The sequence below is a fragment of the Triticum aestivum genome, chromosome 2D (genome assembly GCF_018294505.1).
Source record: "Triticum aestivum cultivar Chinese Spring chromosome 2D, IWGSC CS RefSeq v2.1, whole genome shotgun sequence".
NCBI lineage: Eukaryota > Viridiplantae > Streptophyta > Magnoliopsida > Poales > Poaceae > Triticum > Triticum aestivum.
This window is the reverse complement of record NC_057799.1, coordinates 39,285,963-39,307,748: the sequence shown is the minus strand read 5'-3', so window position 1 is coordinate 39,307,748 and position 21,786 is coordinate 39,285,963. Positions and strand designations below refer to the sequence as shown.

The window sequence follows — 21,786 nt, the reverse complement described above, 5'->3', positions numbered from 1 at the left end:
AGCCCGCTCCGCACGCTCCGCTCCGCGGATGACTGCCGAACGCGGCCTAAATATTGATTGTTGGTAAGTACATGGACAACCAACAGGAAGGCAACATGTATGACTATTAGAACATCTCCAGCCGCGCCCCCAACACGCACTCCCCACGCGATTTTTTCACGCCGGCGCACAAAAATCGGCCCAGCCGCGCCCCTAGAAGCCCAATTTTCGCCGGCTCGGGCCGAATTTGGCGCCGGCGGACCCAAGCCGAACCCGGCGCGCTGGGGGGGGGGGGGGTGCTCGGGGGCGCCGGGCGAAACAGTTTTGGCGCGAAAGAGCTGCGGGCGAAACATTTAAGGTTGTTTTCCGCCTCTCATTTTTGGCGTTTACCACAATTAAAAGCACGCATACCTATTTTCCTACAGGATGTGATCTGATGCACCATAAAATATTCTGCCCCCTTCACCAACACATCCAACAGGAGAAACACTCAAGGGATACATAGAGGCTATTACATACACGAAGAATGCTATTAAACTGCCCACAGACAACTCGGACTTGAAGACGACACCACAAAGGGTCATTCATTCAGGGGTGACAAATTCATCTTTGAGTAGATGAAGAAAGTAATCCCACATGGTCAAATTGTTCTCAAAGGAAGGAGGCACTAGCTACGAGGAAACTTAAGCACATATTATGATATATATCCTTTCAAACTTCAAGTACAATAAATAATGTACTTTCATTTTCATTTCTTCATGTTTCACATAATTAAATTCCATCCAAACTATTGCAACTAATATTCCCGCGGCAACGCGCGGGGGAATTGTCTAGTTACTCATGTTGTGCACAGCAAAAATAATGCTAGTCACTTTTTGGCCAATTTTGGACGATCATAATGCCGAACTGTTGTGTGGCTTGGATCGGGTCCTGATGAACTCCTCGACATTGCCGGTCGTGATTGTCACCCTTGATAGTTTTTGAGTAATACAAGTATTATCCCGCAAAAAAGAAAAAGCTTTAAGGTAGATATTTTGGCTTCGTTTGAAAAAAAGGAGGCGAGTGATGGGGTCTTTCACACGTCACCCTGTCTGGCTCTGGCTGGCCAGTAGGATCCTTAAGTTTTTTTTCTATTACTAGTATAACCTTCGCCGGATGGACGCGTACACGTTGCCTTTTAGTACCCTGTATTAGTATGTTGTTTATTATACTTCGTATTGCACGTGCACCCAGTCGGAGTCGGTTTCCGGTACCGACAAGCAAAGTAGCAATACGTCCATGATTCTCTCGTCATATAAATAGTCACGACCAGCACGGGTCAAACCACCCAAGAAAATAGTTGTCGCCTCCCAATCTTTCCTCGATCGCGTACGTATCTCGATCGACCAACCGACCTACCATGGAGACGGGCATCGGATCCGTGGACGGGCCCAAGGGGGCGCCGAGCGGCGCCGTAGCTTGCCCGGCGACGTTCCCGGCGTCGTCGCCCACCTTCGTCGGCTCCCCGGAGGCCACGCTGGGGCGCCACCTTGCGCAGCGCCTGGTGCAGGTCGGCGTGGGCGACGTGTTCGCCGTGCCGGGCGACTTCAACCTGACCCTCCTCGACTACCTCGTCGCCGAGCCCGGGCTGCGCCTCGTCGGCTGCTGCAACGAGCTCAACGCCGGCTACGCCGCCGACGGGTACGCGCGCGCTAAGGGCGTCGGCGCGTGTGCCGTCACCTTCACCGTCGGTGGGCTCAGCGTGCTCAACGCCATCGCCGGCGCGTACAGCGAGAACCTCCCCCTGATCTGCATCGTCGGCGGGCCCAACTCGAACGACTACGGCACCAACCGGGTTCTTCATCACACCATCGGCCTCCCTGATTTCTCTCAGGAGCTGCGGTGCTTCACGCCGGTGACGTGCTACCAGGCCGTCGTCAACAACCTCGACGACGCCCACGAGCAGATCGACAAGGCCATCTCCACGGCTCTCAAGGAGAGCAAGCCGGTCTACATCAGCGTCAGCTGCAACCTCCCCAGCGTCCCCCACCCCACCTTCAGCCGCGACCCCGCCCCCTACTTCCTCGCACCAAGGTCTGCATGCATGCTCCCTACGTTTTACTTTCTTTGTTTTTCTTCTTTTTTTGGCACGTGTCATGATCGATCACGAGATGCAAGAAGATATAATGTCGGATCAATAAGGACGTGCAATGCAATGCATGCAGGATGAGCAACCAGATGGGACTTGAGGCGGCGGTGGAGGCGACGGTTGCCTTCCTGGACAAGGCGGTGAAGCCGGTGATGGTGGCGGGGCCCAAGCTGCGGGTGGCCAAGGCAGGCACGGCGTTCGCAGAGCTGGCCGACGCGAGCGGCTACGCGGTGGCGACCATGCCGTCGGCCAAGGGGCTGGTGGCGGAGACGCTGCCACGCTTCATCGGCACCTACTGGGGCGCGGTGAGCACGGCCTTCTGCGCCGAGATCGTGGAGTCGGCGGACGCCTACCTCTTCGCCGGCCCCATCTTCAACGACTACAGCTCGGTGGGCTACTCGTTCCTGCTCAAGAAGGAGAAGGCGGTGATCGTGCAGCCCGACCGCGTCACCGTCGGCAACGGCCCGGCCTTCGGCTGCATCATGATGAAGGACTTCCTGACCGAGCTGGGCAAGCGCCTCAAGAAGAACACCACCGCCTACGAGAACTACAAGCGGATCTGGGTGCCCGAGGGGCAGCCGCCCGAGAGCGAGCCCGGCGAGCCGCTGCGCGTCAACGTCCTCTTCAAGCACGTCCAGAAGATGCTCACCGGCGACAGCGCCGTCATCGCCGAGACGGGCGACTCGTGGTTCAACTGCCAGAAGCTCAAGCTCCCCGACGGCTGCGGGTACGAGTTCCAGATGCAGTATGGCTCCATCGGGTGGTCCGTCGGGGCGCTGCTCGGGTACGCGCAGGGCGCCACGGACAAGCGCGTCATCGCCTGCATCGGTGACGGCAGCTTCCAGGTGACGGCACAGGACGTGTCCACCATGCTCCGATGCGGCCAGAACAGCATCATCTTCCTCATCAACAACGGCGGCTACACCATCGAGGTCGAGATCCACGACGGGCCATACAACGTCATCAAGAACTGGAACTACACCGGCCTCGTCGACGCCATCCACAACGGCGAGGGCAACTGCTGGACAGCCAAGGTCACGTGCGAGGAGGAGCTGACGGCGGCCATCGAGACGGCGACCGGGGACAAGAAGGACTGCCTTTGCTTCATCGAGGTGGTGGCGCACAAGGACGACACCAGCAAGGAGCTCCTCGAGTGGGGATCCAGGGTCTCCACCGCCAACTCCAGGCCACCCAACCCGCAGTAGACGACACTAGTAGATCTAGATTTTCATGATTTGAGCGGGGCTTTTTCGTTTCGATTTAGAGTCCAACGTACGTTTGATTTTACTACTAGCATGCTTGTATGCATGCAAACTTCGTATACTATTTCTAGCAGGGTCGAATTAATAATAGTGTGATGATTAATAATAAAGTTGGATGATTCTTCTTAATTATTTGTGTGTTCTTTCTACCGCTGACAGTTTAGCCTCCAGCTCGTTCCAAGCCCTTTCTCAATGATATTTTCTTCATTTCCAATTCAATCAATGAAGAACTACATTGGACATACCACACAACCAACCGCGGCGTGAGAATACCACCGCGCCATCGCCATGAAGGCACGCTTTCACGCCGCTGCGTCCCGTGCCAGCCTTGACCGCGCAAGGGGGCGAGAGGTCCCCACCGCCATCGGCACCGGCTGGGCTTTGCTCCGTCGCGCCTTCTGGGTGTGGCAAGGGAGGAGGACGGAGAGCGGCCGACGGCTAAGGGTTCCTCGTAGTCGCTTGCGAGATCGAGCGACACTGGAGGGAGGATACCAGATCTATCTCTATCACTCGGCCCAAAATCCCCATGGTTTCGATAATTGCCATGCTACATCATAAAGGAGTGTCGTATTGCACATGGGGTTTGTTCGCTCTGGATGGTGTATGGGAGGAAACACGACGCCAATTGCACCAGAGAGCGTCCTCTCATGAACACACTTTAAGAGTGTTCGTTCAATAACCCTTCATGTATTCGGGTGATGAATCCTTGATACTGGGTTAGAGAAACTATTATTCTTTTCATTCATTGGGTTAGAGGAATTATTTGTCCTGATTAGCAAAAAAAAAAGAGAGAGGAACTATTTGTCCTAACTCCTGCCCCGTAAGTTTCCTTTTCCAAAGCAGCAGTGTACAAATTCCTTAAGAAAGGTAAGAAACTAATACGAAACTGAGATATTAAAACACCCGGTTGTCAATATCACCCCTGAGGCGATTCAGATTCTTGTTAAGCAAGTCACCTCCGTAAAGAATTCATAATTTTAAAAAACACAAATCAAGTCAAGAGCTGGCCTCAATTCTACCACGTGCTAGCTTACTTATCAGTAAGATGTGATGAGAAATGGTTATCTCAAATTTAGCCACGAACCTTGCCCTTGATCATACAACAAGCTACATCAGTTTTATTGGTAAACAATACTGTGGTTATGCAATAAAAATTCTTGATTTATTCCATGTAATTTACTGCCTTTAGTTAATTATTCAAGTGTTTGGCAAAATAAAGTCTTTTCTTTGCGGAAGGGCAAAATAAATTAAACATTATTGTGGTTATGGAATAAAAATAACATCTATGTCTCCTTTTACATGGTATACAGAGCAAACTCTTCCCATCGCATCTATGTCTTCCAGTTCGTCCGCCATGGTTCTTCCTTCCCTTGCTTCCCTCTACCATACCGTCATGGAGAAGCTAACTAGGGATAATTTCCTGGTTTGGAAGGCTCAGGTTCTTCCGCATATAAGGGCAGCCGGCATGACCGGCTACCTCGACGGCAGTGTTAAGGAACCAGCCAAGGTTCTGTCCACGGAGAAGGACGTCGCCGGCAAGAAGGTCATCGAGGAGGTGCTCAACCTAGAGCATGCGATCTGAGTCACCCAAGACCAGCTGGTCTTGGCGTTCCTCCTTGCAACTCTGTCTCGCAAAGTAATTATGCAGGTAAATAATTACGCCCGCTCGTACCCCCTGCCTTCCTTCCACGACAACGCGACTTGCATCGGCTCCACCGACGACTGGATCGCCCTTCGCCAAGATGACCACGCTGATGGATGCAGCTACCTCCTGTACAACCCTTTCTCGAACGGAAGTATTCTGCTCGCACTCGACGGCATCATCGACAAGGCTACCACAGTCTTTGCCTTGGTTCAAGAAAAATAGAGACATGGTGCCAAACAATTAGTTTGCCATGGTTCATAAATGAATTTACCATGGTACAAACAATGAAAATGCCATAGAAAAATAGAGATAGTACATTCACTGCGGACTGGTCCCCCCCCCCCCCCACCCGCCCCCCGCGTCTGTGTACGCGGACGGATGTAGGACATTTTTTGCGAGTTGCCGTTGGAGATGCCCTTAGCCCAGGTCAAGAAGAAGACACTGGGTATTCGTAAAAAAAAGACACTGGGCATGAGTTAAAAAGCTTGGAGGTCAAGGTCATTGGATAGGTATGACAATGATGCACTTGCTCAATTTATTTTGGCTTCATATAAAATATTTAGCCAAGGAGAAAGTGTGGAGAATGATGTTGAAGAAAAGTAATCTACACGGATGGAATGAGGCGCGTGGTAAGGCAACCAACAAGTTATTATAGCTAGCATGCATGGAGCGAGTCCGAGTCTGAGGAGGAGGAGGCATCAACAGGAGCATCAGACGAGGAGGCAATGTTCCATGTATGAAACAAAAAAATATGAACAAAGTTTTAATTATATAAGAGAGCCAGAGCCGGGTGCGCCAAGCATCCAATGTCCTAAGTCTAAGTCGCGAATAATACACGCGAGCACACACGTTATATATAACATGGCTTTCTCTTTGTTAATACATCTAGGTGGAGCAGGGGTGCATCACTTATAAACTGGTCACCACGCCCTCCCCTTGGTGAGGTAGGACAAAATAAACTCTGATAGTTTAGTATTGCATGGCTCCTGTACATCCCTCCCTAGAATGCATGCTGCCAAGGGACCACCACTCACATGGGCCGTTAGCCTTGTTGCACCTCATGTTGATGACCCTGTTGGTTAAGGCACTATTGCCATGTACTGACAAAGTAAAAGAAATCATACCCATAGTTGTGCAACTGTTTTGCTCTTTATTAAATTGAGGTACGTTTTCTATATACAAAGTAAAAAAGATCATTCAACGGTTGTGGACAACATTGGTACTAGTAAATTTATAGGGGAACATAAAACTAAAATCATATTATACTATATAGTGATACTGAATCATCTAGAGATGTCTTCATATTAGGTGAAAAAAGGTGCTCTATGAGATCTTTTGGTGAACATTTTGCCATTTTAAAATAAATGTGATCCGAAATCTTAGTTAGAGTCGTTAATTGCTGAGTGAACGATTGTGGCGATGAATCAAATTAATTTTAATGAAATTCCCTTTGTTTATTACTTGAACATGAATCAATATGTCAGTTTGCAGCCTAACATCTTATAATTGCGCAATAAAAAAAACTGGAGATTTCATTTCTCACCCTGAGCAACCAAAGCATACATATATACATTCTCCTGTAAGATAATGTAGTAATCTAGGTCACACTTCAAGAAACAATTCGCTGTTTTAGAATCTCGGTTAAATCTCTGTAAGTGATCAAGAATGCTCATGGTGTGGCAATTAGTTCTTGGTGAAAAAATGTAGAGATACACATAGATACATAGATAGATAGGCAGTAAATAAAATGATCACGCTAGGTTGTACATAGTGTATCGTTTGCATAGGTGCATGTAGCAACAAGCCACTAGATTAAACCAGATCACACTTGTTTGAAATTGCAACTTTGATCATGAAAACTCAAGCACCAGCAGCATTACAAGTTCAGATCATCTACAACAATCTATCGATGATCCAATCTATCAATGGTCTCTCTAAGACCCAAACATGTCATCCTATATTGGAGCTCAAGTCACAGGAGGGTACACTTGCCTGGCCACCACCAGATTCTTCATCTTGGCGCCAAACCCCACCATCGATGCTCATGATGCAGTGCAGCCTGCCAAATACAGAGATGGAACATGTCACAAATATGCATGCAAATATCGATTCAAGATGCAAACCATGAAGTACAGATTTGAACTGGGCATTAGAGATGGGGACATGCAGGTAAAAAATAATAGATATTTGACCATATATAGTGGTTCCTCTTGGTTGTTATACAATTTGACACTCGCTAGTTTTGCAATATCCATATTCACCACATATTATTGCTTATTTATACGTCATAATTGGATGGACCTACCGAGACATGATCCTTCCGTCATACAAAAACCCACTCGCACTAGTAAAGCACTAGACTGTTGAAATAATCACCTAGACATCAAACAAGGTCCGGTCTACTTAGTCTTGGGAGTTGTCTAAAATTCAAGAACACAACACAATGCCTTCCAGTTAGAAATTAAAGGCTCTCTATCAACACCAACAAAAAGAATCACACACAAACATCTAAGATAAACAAGAGCATGGACAAATGTGCCTAGATACTTACTTCCTTGCTTTTAACATTTGATGAGAAGATCCAATGCATCAGCCACATCAATCATTTCCCACTTTCCAATCATTTCAACAGCTTGATTAGCTTGCTACAATTATCACATATACTAAACATAAGAAACTGCCTGATCCTTTAGAAATTAGATTAAGATAAATATGGAGTTTGTATGTCCAAAATATGTGACACGTAAACATAAGCATGACCAAAAATATGTTCATATTGTTTTCAACAAACATGGTCAAACTTTTTACGCCACAACAGGACCGATCTACTAAGACATCATCCCCTTCCGTCATACAAAAACCAACTCACACTAGTCAAGCACTAGAATGTCGAAACAATCACCTATACATCAAAAAAGATTTGTTCTACTTTGTGTTGGGACTTGTCTACAGTTTAAGAACACAACACAATACCTTCCAGTTAGAAATTAAAGGATCCCTATAAACTAAAACAAAAAGAACCTCACGCAGACATCTAAGATAAACAGAAGCATGGACAAAGGTTCCTAAATGGCTTACTTCCTTGCTTTTCAAATCTATTGACAGAAGATCTAATGCATCAGCCACATCAATCGTTTCCCATCAGAATCTGCCAGATCGTTTAGAAACTAGGTTCAGATAAATATGAAGTTCATATGTCCAAAATCTGTAACACATGAACATAAGCATGACCATGCTTTGACTTTCTATTCAACGGGTGCTACTACAGCATGAAACCATAAACCAGATGATCATGGTGGAAGGGAACCAATAGAAAAAGGACTGAAACTGAAAACCTGCAAGTTTGCAGTATGCTTCACATAACTAAACTGGCAGATTGAATACTAGCATTGGAAACTCATGACTAGAAATTTGTATCTCGCTCGTAGAACGGCAATCAAACAAAAGGATTGAAATTATAGATGATCGCTTGTTGCAGCGAGACAGAACATCATGTGGACATATAAAGATATTTGCATGGGCGACCATTATTTGTTACAATTAATCAACTTGCTAAACAAACCCAACTGGTGCATATTCATGTAGCCACTTAATAAATAGTGTTAACAAGCTCCTAGAAACGAATCCGTCCATGCATATAGACTATATAGCAATATCAGTGAGACATGAAACCCATTATACAATCATGGGACCTCAATATCAAGTTCTACACCTTAGATAGTAGCACACAAAGAACCTAGCTAAATAAGTATGAAATTCCAGTAAATAGCATACACAATAGCACAAGGGACCAATTTCAAGGGGGAGATCATCACAATCAACGGACCACCACAGACAGCAGATCGGGCTCGACTCAATGGTCACCGGCGGGCGGACGTGCTCCGCATCCTCCCGAGAATAAATCTCTGGTGGGAAGCATGACCACGGAATCAAGCCCTAACTCACTGGCTTCCTGCTAGATAGGAACCAACCAACTATATTTGAAGCATGAGATGGTTGTTTTTCTATGCAAATAACAGGAAATTTGGAACATGGAGGATGTAAAGAAGACACATACACTCGACGGTGTATCTGTGTTAACCTGGGAGACAAATTGAGAGTGTGGAACATGAGACACTGAGATTTATGGATGGTTGGATAGTGTAACCAACCTTTCTAAAAGCTTTCTTCTTAGAAATCAAAGAAGGTTGGATGAATGTTGTAGTGGCTTAAACAAACCTGTACTGGTGTATTACAACATGAAACCAAAACCAGAGGTGGAAGGGAAACAATAGAAAAAATTGGAATCGTAAAACTGCAAGTCTGCAGTATGCTTCACATAAGTAAACTGGCAGATTGAACACTAGTGCCAGAAACTCACTCGTTTGTAGAGCAACGATCAAACAAAAGAACTGAAATTATAGAGGACGTCTTGTTGCAGCAAGACAGAACATCACACGGACATCTTGAGATATTTGCAAGAATGGCCGTTGGCTATTATTTGTTACAATTAATTAGCTTGCTGAATAAACCCAACTGGTGTTTATTCATGTAGCAACTTAACAGACCGTGGTAGCAAGCTGCAATAAATGCAATGATCCATGCAAACTTAACTAGGTCTACAAGGGCATCATTCCAACAGAACAGGCTAGCAGTTTGAATGTGAGAAAACTTGGCATTTGGAGACGAGAAAGCTGGATTAATTCCGAACGAAGGGAGTACAATACAATTGCACTCGTGATCATCATAGCAATACAATGGCACCAATGGGCATGACTTACAAGTACCTTTGCAGAGTAGATCCTCTCATGGCTACAGGCTCCTGATGCAACTCAAGCTAGTGGAGGTTAATAAAGAAGCTGGAAACGTCAAGGTAGGCGAACTCACTCTGGGTGATTAATATATGAGTGTATTTTTTATCAGTGGTGATCCCACCGGAGAGTATTTTTTTTATCATTGGCGATCCCAACCATTTGTCTCTATCCAACAACAACAAAATTGGTGCAACTGGGCATTGCACTTCTACAACTTAAGTTGCTCGTAACCTTTTGTGCAACACCAACATGGCAGATCTAGAATCTCAGCCTTGGGTTACCAAGGTTCAAAATTTGTGAAAAAATATATTACTATATACTCCATCCGTTCCTAAATATAAGTCTTTGTAGAGCTTCCACTACGAACCACATACGGATGTATATAGATGCATTTTAAGTGTAGGTTCATTCATTTTGCTCCGTATGTAGTCCACCTAGTGGAATCTCTACAAAGACTTATATTTAGGAACGGAAGGAGTATATTATAATCTGGTTTTCGTAATCTCATCAAATAGTTTTGAAATTGTATTGACTTGCTAGGAATTTTATTGATGCGGAGTATCCTATGGACATCACCATGTCAAGAGTCCGTTTGGTGAGTGACACATGCGACATCTACTTCACATACACAAAGGTGAATCATCTCCTTTACTCGTGTTCACTTGACCCCTTCGAGGATGGTATACTACTTGACACTCCACTCGTGTGCATAACTATGTATTATCGGAGCACCACGAACGACGAGGAGGAGTGCGAGCGCAAGTGTACAACTATGCCATCCACGAGGGAAGCATCAAAGTGGAGACGGAAGAAGACGATGCTGCTGAAGATACAGCGGCCGGACATATGGCGCATGTGAAGCCGCCCAACAGCTGCACCACAGCCAGCCGAAAAGCTTCAGCGGCCGGACAACCGGTGCGGCCCCGGACATCCGGCGCCTCGCCACCACCTGGACATCCGGCCTTCCCCCAGAAATCCGGCATCACCAACAGAATGCACCAGAAGTTTGGCCACCTTCGGGCCGGACATCCGGCCAGTGCCCCAGACATCCAGCGTCCCGCGTAGCCCCGGACATCCAGCCTCCAGCCCAGACATCTGGCGCCTGCACACACGCAGCCCCAGGTCATAGACCAATGTATCTCCCTTTCCCACTTACCCCTTCATGGCTTACACTATAAATAGACACCCCCTCCTCCATTCTAGGGTTAGCCAAGTGATAGCTCATTTGTATGCGAGCTTTGCTCCTATCGACTCTTTGCTTGAGAGAAGAGAGAGAGACCATTCCATTGGAGTTCAAGACCTCCTTTGGAGAGGATCCCATAGGGGAATCAAGACCCCTTCATGGGAAGATCCTTCTAGGATTCAAGACCTCGACTCCTCACGGATTGGGTTGAAGTAGTTACCATTTGTATCGTCCTTTGTTGAATTTGGATCGTGTATCTCTTTGTGTGTATGTGGATCTAGCACATGTGTGATCATTTCTTGTTGATTTGAGTGTTTCCTCTCGTTTCCCCTCGTGTTTTCTCCTCGTGTGTTCATCGTGTTCTTCGCGGGATCTGGTCCAATCGTGAAAGATTGTCCCCTAGGGTTCCACCCTACATCATTTACTATACTATTCCCGCAAAAAAATGATCTATATTTTTTCTTAAAGTTCATTCCCCACAAAGTTAGACATTGCACATGCATCAACAGAGGCACTAGATCTCACTGTCTCCCTTTTCGGCTGGTGCATTATTGGAGCAAGTATCACTTAGAAGACTTTCCTTACACACAACTCCTTGGTATGGCTTCCTTCCGGGTTGAGAAGATGGTCCAGCCTCTACGTGATGTCATTGACTCCATGCAAGCTTGGATGTTGCGGATGGAGAGCTTCATTGAGCTAGCTGAGGCTGCACTGGGCGCGCTCCCGCTAGCGCCGCTTGTCTTGCAGAATGCTCATGTGTTGCGCCCTCTGGTTGTGCCTGATGACAACTTCGAGATCGAGAGGGGAGTCGAGCTTCATGGTTGTTTCTCCCCTCGTGCTAGAACCAGCTCGCCGTTGTCAACCTCTAAGGGGTTGGGCAATGATGTGGTTGTGACCGATGCTGCAGATCATGTCTGAGCTTCAAGTCCTGTGTGGGGGTCTAGTTCTACCTTTGTCCATCGAACAACTGAAGGTAGACACCCCCGAGATCTTGATTGTGGCTTTACCGCCAACATCACCCTGGGAGTCTAGCCAGAAACTTGATGCCGAGGAGTGTGGTGATTTAGACCTTGCAATCTCTTGCTCGCCTAAGTCCCTTGGGTGTTAGGCATCAGCCAGTCTACCTCTCGGTGTCATGGAGCACGGTGTTTTGGATGTTGCTGCCCTTCCCTCATCCGGGACCATCGAGCAGGTGATACCTGTGACTGGCATGACCATTGTGGCAAGTGTGTTGGCACCTACTCCAAATCTAGATGCTCTCTTCGCGAAGAAACTTTGTGACTTGCTCGCCAGTGTGGAGGTTGCTACACCTGGTTTGGGAAGGTCGATTGCTTGCCTCTTGACGGGGACGCCAACAAGGGGTAAACAAAAGAAGGTGGGCAAAGAAAAGAGTGGCACCACAAGCAAGGCGTCTCTGGTTGCTTGATGGATGACCTTCGCTCTCTCCGGCCATCCTGTTGGATTGGGTTCTCATTGTGGGGTGAAAGGTGTCTGATGTCTTGTGTTGAGGTGTTCTTGTCTGGGGTCTCTTGGTGTAGTAGCAATGTCGGGGTTCGTGGATGTTGTGTAGTCGAAGAGTCTGGCGGGAGTCGCTTGTGCGTTGTGAGGTTTATTACTGTGTGAGTAGTTAGTTCGTGCTTCGTCTGTATTAGTTTTCGCTCGGTTTTGTATAAATTAATTGGGAAATTATCTTCTTCTCAATTAATTGATGAGTCATAACTTTTGCCTCCGTTTAAAAAAAACTTTCCTCACGCACAAAAAAACACGAGTTAGAAGACATCGACCTTTTGTAGAAGCCAACATTCGTATACTAAAACTATAACCCCAGAGTTTCGCTAAATATTACTCCCAAAATATGTACTTTATGTACTACAAATTTTATGTCATTGGATCCATACTAAATATCTCATTGTTGGGGAACGTAGTAATTTCAAAAAAAATCCTACACACACGCAAGATCATGGTGATGCATAGCAATGAGAGGGGAGAGTGTTGTCCACGTACCCTCGTAGACCGTAAGCGGAAGGTTGAAGTTTTTTCACATAAGCATCGCAGCCCCAAACTTTAAGAAACGACAACTTTGGTTTCTTGACAAACCACAGTTCATAAGGTGTCGTCTCAACGGATTTAGATGGTGCCCTATTTAACGTGAATGCAGCCGTCTCTAAAGCATAACCCCAAAACGATAGCGGTAAATCAGTAAGAGACATCATAGATCACACCATATCTAATAAAGTACGATTACGATGTTCGGACACACCATTTCACTGTGGTGTTCCGGGTGGCATGAGTTGCGAAACTATTCCGCATTATTTCAAATGAAGACCAAACTCGTAACTCAAATATTCTCCTCCACGATCAGATCGTAGAAACTTTATTTTCTTGTTACGATGATTTTCCGCTTCACTATGAAATTCTTTGAACTTTTCAAATGTTTCAGACTTATGTTTCATTAAGTAGATATACCCATATCTGCTCAAATCATCCGTGAAGGTGAGAAAATAACGATACCTGCCGCGAGCCTCAACATTCATCGGACCACATACATCAGTATGTATGATTTCCAACAATTTTTTTGCTCGCTCCATTGTTCCAGAGAACGGCGTTTTAGTCATCTTGCCCATGAGGCATGGTTCGCAAATACCAAGTGATTCCAAAAGTCCATCAGAATGGAGTTTTTTCATGCGCTTTATACCAATATGACCTAAACGGTAGTGCCACAAATAAGTTGCACTATCATTATCAACTCTGCATCTTTTGGCTTCAATATTATGAATATGTGTATCACTACTATCAAGATTTAATATAAATAGACCACTCTTCAAGGGTGCATGACCATAAAAGATATTACTCATATAAATAAAACAACCATTATTCTCTGATGAAATGAATAACCGTCTCGCATCAAACAAGATCCAGATATAATGTTTATGCTCAACGCTGGCACCAAATAACAATTATTCAGATCTAAAACTAATCCCGAAGGTAGATATAGAGGAAGTGTGCCGACCGCAATCACATCGACTTTGGAACCATTTCCCACGCGCATTGTCACCTCGTCCTTAGCAAATCTTCGCTTAATCCGTAGTCCCTGTTTTGAGTTGCAAATATTAGCAACAGAACCAGTATCAAAGACCCAGGCACTACTGCGAGCATTAGTAAGGTACACATCAATAACATGTATATCACATATACCTTTGTTCACCTTGCCATCCTTCTTATCCGCCAAATACTTGGGGTAATTCCGCTTCCAGTGACCAGTCCCTTTGCAATAGAAGCACTCAGTCTCAGGCTTAGGTCTAGACTTGGGCTTCTTCACTTGAGCAGCAACTTGCTTGCCGTTCTTCTTGAAGTTCCCCTTCTTCCCTTTACCCTTTTTCATGAAACTGGTGGTCTTGTTGACCATCAACACTTGATGCTCCTTCTTGATTTCTACCTCCACAGCCTTTAGCATTGCGAAGAGCTCGGGAATTGTCTTATCCATCCCTTGCATGTTATAGTTCATCACGAAGCTCTTATAGCTTGGTGGCAGTGATTGAAGAATTCTGTCAATGACACTATCATCCGGAAGATTAACTCCCAGTTGAATCAAGTGATTGTTATACCCAGACATTTTGAGTATATGCTCACTGACAGAACTATTCTCCTCCATCTTGCAGCTGTAGAACTTATTGGAGACTTCATATCTCTCAATCCGGGCATTTGCTTGAAATATTAACTTCAACTCCTGGAACATCTCATATGCTCCATGACGTTCAAAACGTCGTTGAAGTCCCGGTTCTAAGCCGTAAAGCATGGCACACTGAATTATCGAGTAGTCATCAGCTTTGCTCTGCCAGACGTTCATAACATCTGGTGTTGCTCCTGCAGCGGGTTTGGCACCTAGCGGTGCTTCCAGGACGTAATTCTTCTGTGTAGCAATGAGGATAATCCTCAAGTTACAGACCCAGTCCGTGTAGTTGCTACCATCATCTTTCAACTTAGCTTTCTCTACAAACGCATTAAAATTCAACGGAACAACAACACAGACCATCTATCTACAACAACATAGACATGCAAAATACTATCAGGTACTAAGTTCATGATAAATTAAAGTTTAATTAATCAAATTACTTAAGAACTCCCACTTAGATAGACATCCCTCTAATCATCTAAGTGATCACGTGATCCATATCAACTAAATCATGTCCGATCATCACGTGAGATGGAGTAGTTTTCAATGGTGAACATCACTATGTTGATCATATCTACTATATGATTCACGCTCGACCTTTCGGTCTCAGTGTTCCGAGGCCATATCTGCATATGCTAGGCTCGTCAAGTTTAACCCGAGTATTCTGCATGTGCAAAACTGGCTTGCAAAAGTTGTATGTGAATGTAGAGCATATCACACCCGATCATCACGTGGTGTCTCGGCACGACGAACTTTCGCAACGGTGCATACTCAGGGAGAACACTTATACCTTGAAATTTAGTGAGAGATCATCTTATAATGCTACTGTCGAACTAAGCAAAATAAGAGGCATAAAGGATAAACATCACATGCAATCAATATAAGTGATATGATATGGCCATCATCATCTTGTGCCTTTGATCTCCATCTCCAAAGCACCGTTATGATCACCATCGTCACCGGCGCGACACCTTGATCTCAATCGTAGCATCGTTGTCGTCTCACCAACTATTGCTTCTACGACTATCGCGATTACATGGCGATTGCATTTCATACAATAAAGCAATAACCATATGGCTCCTGCCAGTTGCCGATAACTCCGTTACAAAACATGATCATCTCATACAACAAAATTTAGCATCATGTCTTGACCATATCACATCACAACATGCCCTGCAAAAACAAGTTAGACGTCCTCTACTTTGTTGTTGCAAGTTTTACGTGGCTGCTACGGGCTGAGCAAGAACCGTTCTTACCTACGCATCAAAACCACAACAATTTTTCGTTAAGTATGTGCTGTTTTAACCTTCACAAGGACCGGGCGTAGCCACACTCGATTCAACTAAAGTTGATCATGAAGAAACTGACACCCGCCAACCACCTGTGTGCGAAGCACGTCGGTAGAACCAGTCTCGCGTAAGCGTACGCGTAATGTCGGTCCAGGCCGCTTCATCCAACAATACCGCCGAATCAAAATATGACATGCTGGTAATCAGTATGACTATTATCGCCCACAACTCACTTGTGTTCTACTCGTGCATATATCATCTACGCATAAACCTGGCTCGGATGCCACTGTTGGGGAACGTAGTAATTTCAAAAATGTTCCTACGCACATGCAAGATCATGGTGATGCATAGCAACAAGAGGGGAAAGTGTTGTCCACGTACCCTCGTAGACCGTAAGCGGAAGCGTTATGATAACGCGGTTGATGTAGTCATACGTATTCACGATCGACCGATCCTAGCACCGAAGGTACGGCACCTCCGCGATCTGCACACGTTCGGCTCGGTGACATCCCACGAACTCACGATCCAGCAGAGTGTCGGGGAAGAGCTTCGTCAGCACGACGGTGTGATGACGGTGATGATGAAGCTACCAGCGCAGGGCTTCGCCTAAGCACTACGACGATATGACCGAGGTGGATTATGGTGGAGGGGGGCACCGCACACGGCTAAGAGATCAATGATCAACTTGTGTGTATATGGGGTGCCCCCCTCCCCCGTATATAAACGAGTGGAGGAGGGGGAGGGCCGGCCCTCCTATGGCGCGCCCCATGGGGAGTCCTACTCCCACCGGGAGTAGGATTCCCCCCTTCCCTAGTTGGACTAGGAGTGGAAGGAAGGGGAAGGAAGAAGGAAGGAAAGGGGGGGCCGCCCCCCTTCTCAATTCGGATTGGGCTTGGGGGGGCGCGCCCCCCTCCTTTGCTTCCTTCTCCTTTCTCCCACTATGGCCCAATAAGGCCCATATACCTCCCGGGGGGTTCCGGTAACCTCCCGGTGCTCCGGTATATGCCCGAACTCACCCGGAACCATTCCGATGTCCAAATATAGTCGTCCAATATATCAATTTTTATGTCTTGACCATTTCGAGACTCCTCGTCATGTCCGTGGTCATATCCGGGACTCCGAACTACCTTAGGTACATCAAAACACATAAACTCATAATATCGATCGTCACCGAACTTTAAGCGTGCGGACCCTACGGGTTCGAGAACTATGTAGACATGACCGAGACTCACCTCCGATCAATAACCAATAGCGGAACCTGGATGCTCATATTGGTTCCTACATATTCTATAAAGATCTTTATCGGTCAAACCGCATAACAACTTACGTTGTTCCCTTTGTCATCGGTATGTTACTTGCCCGAGATTCGATCATCGGTATCTCAATACCTAGTTCAATCTCGTTACCGGCAAGTCTCTTTACTCGTTCCGTAATGCATCATCCCGTAACTAACTCATTAGTCACATTGCTTGCAAGGCTTATAGTGATGTGCATTACCGAGAGGGCCCAGAGATACCTCTCCGACAATCGGAGTGACAAATCCTAATCTCGATCTATGCCAACTCAACAAGTACCATTCGAGACACCTGTAGAGCACCTTTATAATCACCCAGTTACGTTGTGACGTTTGGTAGCAAACAAAGTGTTCCTCCGGTATTTCGAAGTTGCATAATCTCATAGTCATAGGAACATGTATAAGTCATGAAGAAAGCAATAGCAATATACTAAATGATCAAGTGCTATGCTAACGCAATGGGTCAAGTCAATCACATCATTCTCTAATGATGTGATCCCGTTAATCAAATGACAACTCATGTCTATGGCAAGGAAACTTAACCATCTTTGATTCAACGAGCTAGTCAAGTAGAGGCATACTAGTGACACTCTGTTTGTCTATGTATTCACACATGTACTAAGTTTCCGGTTAATACAATTCTAGCATGAATAATAAACATTTATCATGATATAAGGAAATATAAATAACAACTTTATTATTGCCTCTAGGGCATATTTCATTCACTCATAAACCATGTACAAAATAGAGTAGTTATTTTTCAAGATTTTGTATTAACCAACCAAAATATGACGTATATCCCAGCAGAGGAAGCACTATATAAACTGTATTCGAGACTATGACTAGTAGAAATGCAACAAATTTTGGAAAACATAAAAATAATCCTAGGAGGTCTTGGGATATAAGGAAAGCATTATTATTGAACAATGGCTTCTTACCTAGTAGGTAATAATACTCTGAGTTGGGATACTCAGGTTATTTGTTTAGAAGTGTTTATTCCGCCTGGTTAATTGGATGTCTCCTAAAAGTTTCAGAAAAGAAAGTTGATGACCAAATATAAACAAGTAATTTATCAAGCAGCTTTTTTTGCGGGATATATATCAAGCAACTTTGAATAACTCCTTCACCATGGTCTCTAAAGGCACTTTTAGTTACCTGCATGGTGGTTGGTATCTCATTTCAAAATGAAATTGTTAACTTTTTGTGATGTTTGGTAGCTGACATGAGGCCGTTGTTAGGCCCGTCATATGCAAAAAAAATCCCCAAAAGGCCGTATGGTCAGGTGTTATTCAGGGCCAGGCGGCCTGTACGCAACATGAAGTAGGGCCATGGCATGCTTTTGCCCTCACGAAGCTCCGCCAGTTCATCTACCACCTGCGAGCGCCGCTAGCCGAAGACGCCACTCACGAGATTGGCGCCATCATGAACCCGCAAATGTTCCACCGACTGCCCGAGCCAACCACCGGGAGCCTGCCAGCCTCGCCTCGCCACCGAACAGGGAGGCGCCACCAAGGGAGCCGCCGCCCCAGCTCCAAGGCCCCCGGCCGCAACCGCCCATCACCACCTTGCCGCCTCGCACCGCCGCTGGAGGCAGACCATCACTCCGTCGTGTAACCTCATGCTTTGTGAGTAGTCGATTGCCTCATCAGGGTGTGGCTTGGTTTCCATTTGTGGTCAAAGTTTATAACAGTTTCGTGTGGTGTTTCATAAATTATAGCTGAACAACTTTAAGGTAGATATATTTTGGCTTCGTTTGGAAAAAGGGAGGCGAGTGATGGGGTCTTTGACACGTCACTCTGTCCGGCTTTCCCTTGGCTCTGGCTGGCCAGTAGGATCCTTAAGTTTCCTTTTTCTCTATTACTAGTATTTTTTTGAACACAATACAAACGCAAGCGCTCATATATACATGCATACACTCACCTCTAAGAACACATACATGCACACCCTATCCCTATGAGCACCTTCGAGAGACTTAGCCGGCATATCATCTTAAGATTTACGAAGTCACCGTACGTGCCTCGTCGTCGATGGAAACGTCTACTCCCACTGAAAGCGTATCGCCGAAAATCCTAAAATAAATGAAGAAATATGCGAGCATCAGTACTTGAATCCTATTGGTCTGAGGATACCACTGTCCCTCTAACCATACAACTTCGTTTTTTCTATTACTAAGTATAACCTTCGCCGCCGGATGGACGCGTACACGTTGCCTTTTAGTACTCTGTATTAGTAGTATGTAAACTCCGTATTGCACAAGGAAAGTAACAGCAGCTCGTGCACCCAGTCGGAGTCGGTTTCCGGTACCGACTAGCAAAGTAGCAATACGTACGTCCTTGATTCTCTCGTCATATAAATAGTCACGACCAGCACGGTTCAAACAGAAAATAGTTGTCGCCTCCCAATCTCTCCTCGCGTAGTAGGAGTACGTACCTCGATCGATCGACCAACCGACCTACCATGGAGACGGGCATCGGATCCGTGGACGGGCCCAAGGGGGCGCCGAGCGGCGCGGTGGCGTGCCCAGCGACGTTCCCGGCGTCGTCGCCCACCTTCGTCGGCTCCCCGGAGGCCACGCTGGGGCGCCACCTTGCGCGGCGCCTGGTGCAGGTCGGCGTGGGCGACGTGTTCGCCGTGCCGGGCGACTTCAACCTGACCCTCCTCGACTACCTCGTCGCCGAGCCCGGGCTGCGCCTCGTCGGCTGCTGCAACGAGCTCAATGCCGGCTACGCCGCCGACGGGTACGCGCGCGCTAAGGGCGTCGGCGCGTGCGCCGTCACGTTCACCGTGGGCGGGCTCAGCGTGCTCAACGCCATCGCCGGCGCGTACAGCGAGAACCTCCCCCTGATCTGCATCGTCGGCGGGCCCAACTCCAACGACTACGGCACCAACCGGGTTCTTCATCACACCATCGGCCTCCCCGATTTCTCTCAGGAGCTGCGGTGCTTCACGCCGGTGACGTGCTACCAGGCCGTCGTCAACAACCTCGACGACGCCCACGAGCAGATCGACAAGGCCATCTCCACGGCTCTCAAGGAGAGCAAGCCGGTCTACATCAGCGTCAGCTGCAACCTCCCCAGCGTCCCCCACCCCACCTTCAGCCGCGACCCCGCCCCCTACTTCCTCGCACCAAGGTCTGCATGCATGCTCCCTACGTTTTACTCTCTTTTGTATTCTTCTTTTTTTGGCACGTGTCGTGATCGATCATGAGATACATGTCGGATCAATAATGACGTGCAATGCGATGCATGCAGGATGAGCAACCAGATGGGCCTGGAGGCGGCGGTGGAGGCGACGGTGGCCTTCCTGGACAAGGCGGTGAAGCCGGTGATGGTGGCGGGGCCCAAGCTGCGGGTGGCCAAGGCGGGCGCGGCGTTTGCGGAGCTGGCGGACGCGAGCGGCTACGCGGTGGCGACCATGCCGTCGGCCAAGGGGTTGGTGGCGGAGACGCTGCCACGCTTCATCGGCACCTACTGGGGCGCGGTGAGCACGGCCTTCTGCGCCGAGATCGTGGAGTCGGCGGACGCCTACCTCTTCGCCGGCCCCATCTTCAACGACTACAGCTCGGTGGGCTACTCGTTCCTGCTCAAGAAGGAGAAGGCGGTGATCGTGCAGCCCGACCGCGTCACCGTCGGCAACGGCCCGGCCTTCGGCTGCATCATGATGAAGGACTTCCTGACTGAGCTGGGCAAGCGCCTCAAGAAGAACACCACCGCCTACGAGAACTACAAGCGGATCTGGGTGGCCGAGGGGCAGCCGCCCGAGAGCGAGCCCGGTGAACCGCTGCGCGTCAACGTGCTCTTCAAGCACATCCAGAAGATGCTCACCGGCGACAGCGCCGTCATCGCCGAGACAGGCGACTCGTGGTTCAACTGCCAGAAGCTCAAGCTCCCTGACGGCTGCGGGTACGAGTTCCAGATGCAGTACGGCTCCATCGGTTGGTCGGTCGGGGCACTGCTCGGGTACGCGCAGGGCGCCACGGACAAGCGCGTCATCGCCTGCATCGGCGACGGCAGCTTCCAGGTGACGGCGCAGGACGTGTCCACCATGCTCCGCTGCGCCCAGAACAGCATCATCTTCCTCATCAACAACGGCGGCTACACCATCGAGGTCGAGATCCACGACGGGCCGTACAACGTCATCAAGAACTGGAACTACACCGGCCTCGTCGACGCCATCCACAACGGCGAGGGCAACTGCTGGACCACCAAGGTGACATGCGAGGAGGAGCTGACGGCGGCCATCGAGACGGCGACGGGGGACAAGAAGGACTGCCTGTGCTTCATCGAGGTGGTGGCGCACAAGGACGACACCAGCAAGGAGCTCCTCGAGTGGGGGTCTAGGGTCTCCGCCGCCAACTCCAGGCCACCCAACCCGCAGTAGACACTAGTAGATGTCCATTTTCATGATTTCAGCAAGGCATTTTCTTTTCGATTTAGAGTCTAACGTACGTTTGATTACTAGCATGCGTGCATGCATGCAAACTTCGCATACTATTTCTAGCAGGTTGAATTAATAATAGTGATTGATTAATAAAGTTGGA

At 47.5% G+C, this 21,786-nt stretch overlaps 2 protein-coding genes across 2 annotated transcripts; both read left to right on the top strand.

Moving 5' to 3' along the window:
- Nucleotides 1-1,295: 1,295 nt before the first annotated feature.
- On the top strand, nucleotides 1,296-3,501 carry LOC123048584 (pyruvate decarboxylase 2). The gene is made up of 2 exons (XM_044471661.1): nucleotides 1,296-2,052; nucleotides 2,184-3,501. Exons 1-2 carry the CDS (start codon nucleotides 1,379-1,381, stop codon nucleotides 3,310-3,312), a joined length of 1,803 nt encoding a protein of 600 aa, XP_044327596.1. The 5' UTR covers nucleotides 1,296-1,378; the 3' UTR covers nucleotides 3,313-3,501.
- A 16,132-nt stretch (nucleotides 3,502-19,633) lies between these two features.
- LOC123048583 (pyruvate decarboxylase 2) lies at nucleotides 19,634-21,786 on the top strand. Its single transcript, XM_044471660.1, has 2 exons — nucleotides 19,634-20,377; nucleotides 20,498-21,786. The coding sequence occupies exons 1-2, from the start codon at nucleotides 19,704-19,706 to the stop codon at nucleotides 21,624-21,626; spliced, it is 1,803 nt and encodes a 600-aa protein (XP_044327595.1). The 5' UTR covers nucleotides 19,634-19,703; the 3' UTR covers nucleotides 21,627-21,786.